The sequence below is a fragment of the Pterocles gutturalis genome, unplaced genomic scaffold, assembly GCF_000699245.1.
Source record: "Pterocles gutturalis isolate BGI_N339 unplaced genomic scaffold, ASM69924v1 scaffold49969, whole genome shotgun sequence".
Lineage (NCBI taxonomy): Eukaryota > Metazoa > Chordata > Aves > Pterocliformes > Pteroclidae > Pterocles > Pterocles gutturalis.
In genome coordinates this window covers 1-1,274 of record NW_010129969.1, presented here as the reverse complement: position 1 = coordinate 1,274, position 1,274 = coordinate 1, and the positions used below count along the sequence as shown (strand labels likewise).

General features: G+C 40.3%; 1 protein-coding gene across 1 annotated transcript in view; it reads left to right on the top strand.

Moving 5' to 3' along the window:
* Positions 1 to 960, top strand: part of HOXC11 (homeobox C11) — a 2,302-nt gene extending 1,342 nt beyond the window's left edge. Inside the window, exon 2 of the mRNA XM_010080053.1 lies at positions 728 to 960. Coding sequence (XP_010078355.1) covers positions 728 to 960 — 233 coding nt within the window. The remainder of the gene's footprint in view (positions 1 to 727) is intronic.
* Positions 961 to 1,274: the final 314 nt, after the last annotated feature.

The window sequence follows — 1,274 nt, the reverse complement described above, 5'->3', positions numbered from 1 at the left end:
TTTTTTTTTTAATGCACTCACATTTTCTAGGCAGTCTTAGAGGAGCTTTTTTTTTTTTAAAGGCTGAATCCAGGCAACTTGGCAAGCTAGCGTTCAGCGAGGGGCTCTTCTGGGAAGGAGGGGAGGGTTGTTTTGTTTCCCTATTTGCTTTCGTGATGCAAGTCCCCCTTTTGCAGCTCAGATGCTAAGTTCTCTTTGACTTTGATTCCTTTTTGCGTGTGTGGCGAGGACTGGAGTTAATCAAAAACTTCTGCGGAACATAATATCTAGTTCCTCTAATTCCAACCTTGCTCATGCTGTTTCTCTACAGATAACAGATTTGCAGCTGAGCGTGGTGTGTTTGGGTTTTTTTTCTCTCTTTTTTTTTTTTTTTTTTTTCTCTCCCAGCCTCTCTAAACCCTGCTCCAGCAGCTTGCTGCCTCCAGTCCCAGGCTGTTCTTTATTTATTTAAAAAAAATAAAAAATAACCTATCTGCACGGAAAATGTCTGCATGTGCCTGCATTAAGCCCCGAGCAGTGGGAAAATAATTACACCACGGTCCTTAAGACCCTGTGTAACCTCACCTCTGCTACCCCTAACAATAGGCGAACTGCTGGAAGATATCTCCCCCCTGCATTAATAACTGGAGTTATTTAAGCTGCTCCTATCTCTGTGGGCAGCTGTGAAGATGAATCTGTGTCTTTGCATTTCTTTGGGATATTCACCCTGCCTTCTGGTTCTTTTAAGGTGCTCCCAGAACGAGGAAGAAGAGATGCCCCTATTCGAAATTCCAGATCAGAGAGCTAGAGAGAGAGTTTTTCTTCAATGTCTATATAAACAAAGAAAAAAGGCTCCAGCTGTCTAGGATGTTAAATCTGACCGACCGACAGGTTAAAATTTGGTTTCAGAACAGAAGAATGAAAGAAAAAAAATTAAGCAGAGACCGCCTGCAGTATTTCTCTGGAAATCCCTTGTTGTGAACATCTTTTGAAATCCCCTCTGCTGGCGAAGTGTATGTGTATTGAGGAGGAACAGTTGCGAGCATGGGTTTGCCCTTTGAGTCGACAAAGCAACCTCAAAGTTTAAACCTTTTCGTTACTTCTATTTCTATGTCTGGGACAGTGCTGAGTAACAAAAGGAGCGAGATTTTCTTTCAATTCCCGCTTCAAGGACTTGAATTCCATGAACATTTTATTTAACTTTTTTTCTTTCTTTTTTTTTTTTTTTTTCATTTTTTGTTTGCCTGAACAGGTTGGGATTCCCCATTTTTTATTATTATTTTTATTTTTATTGT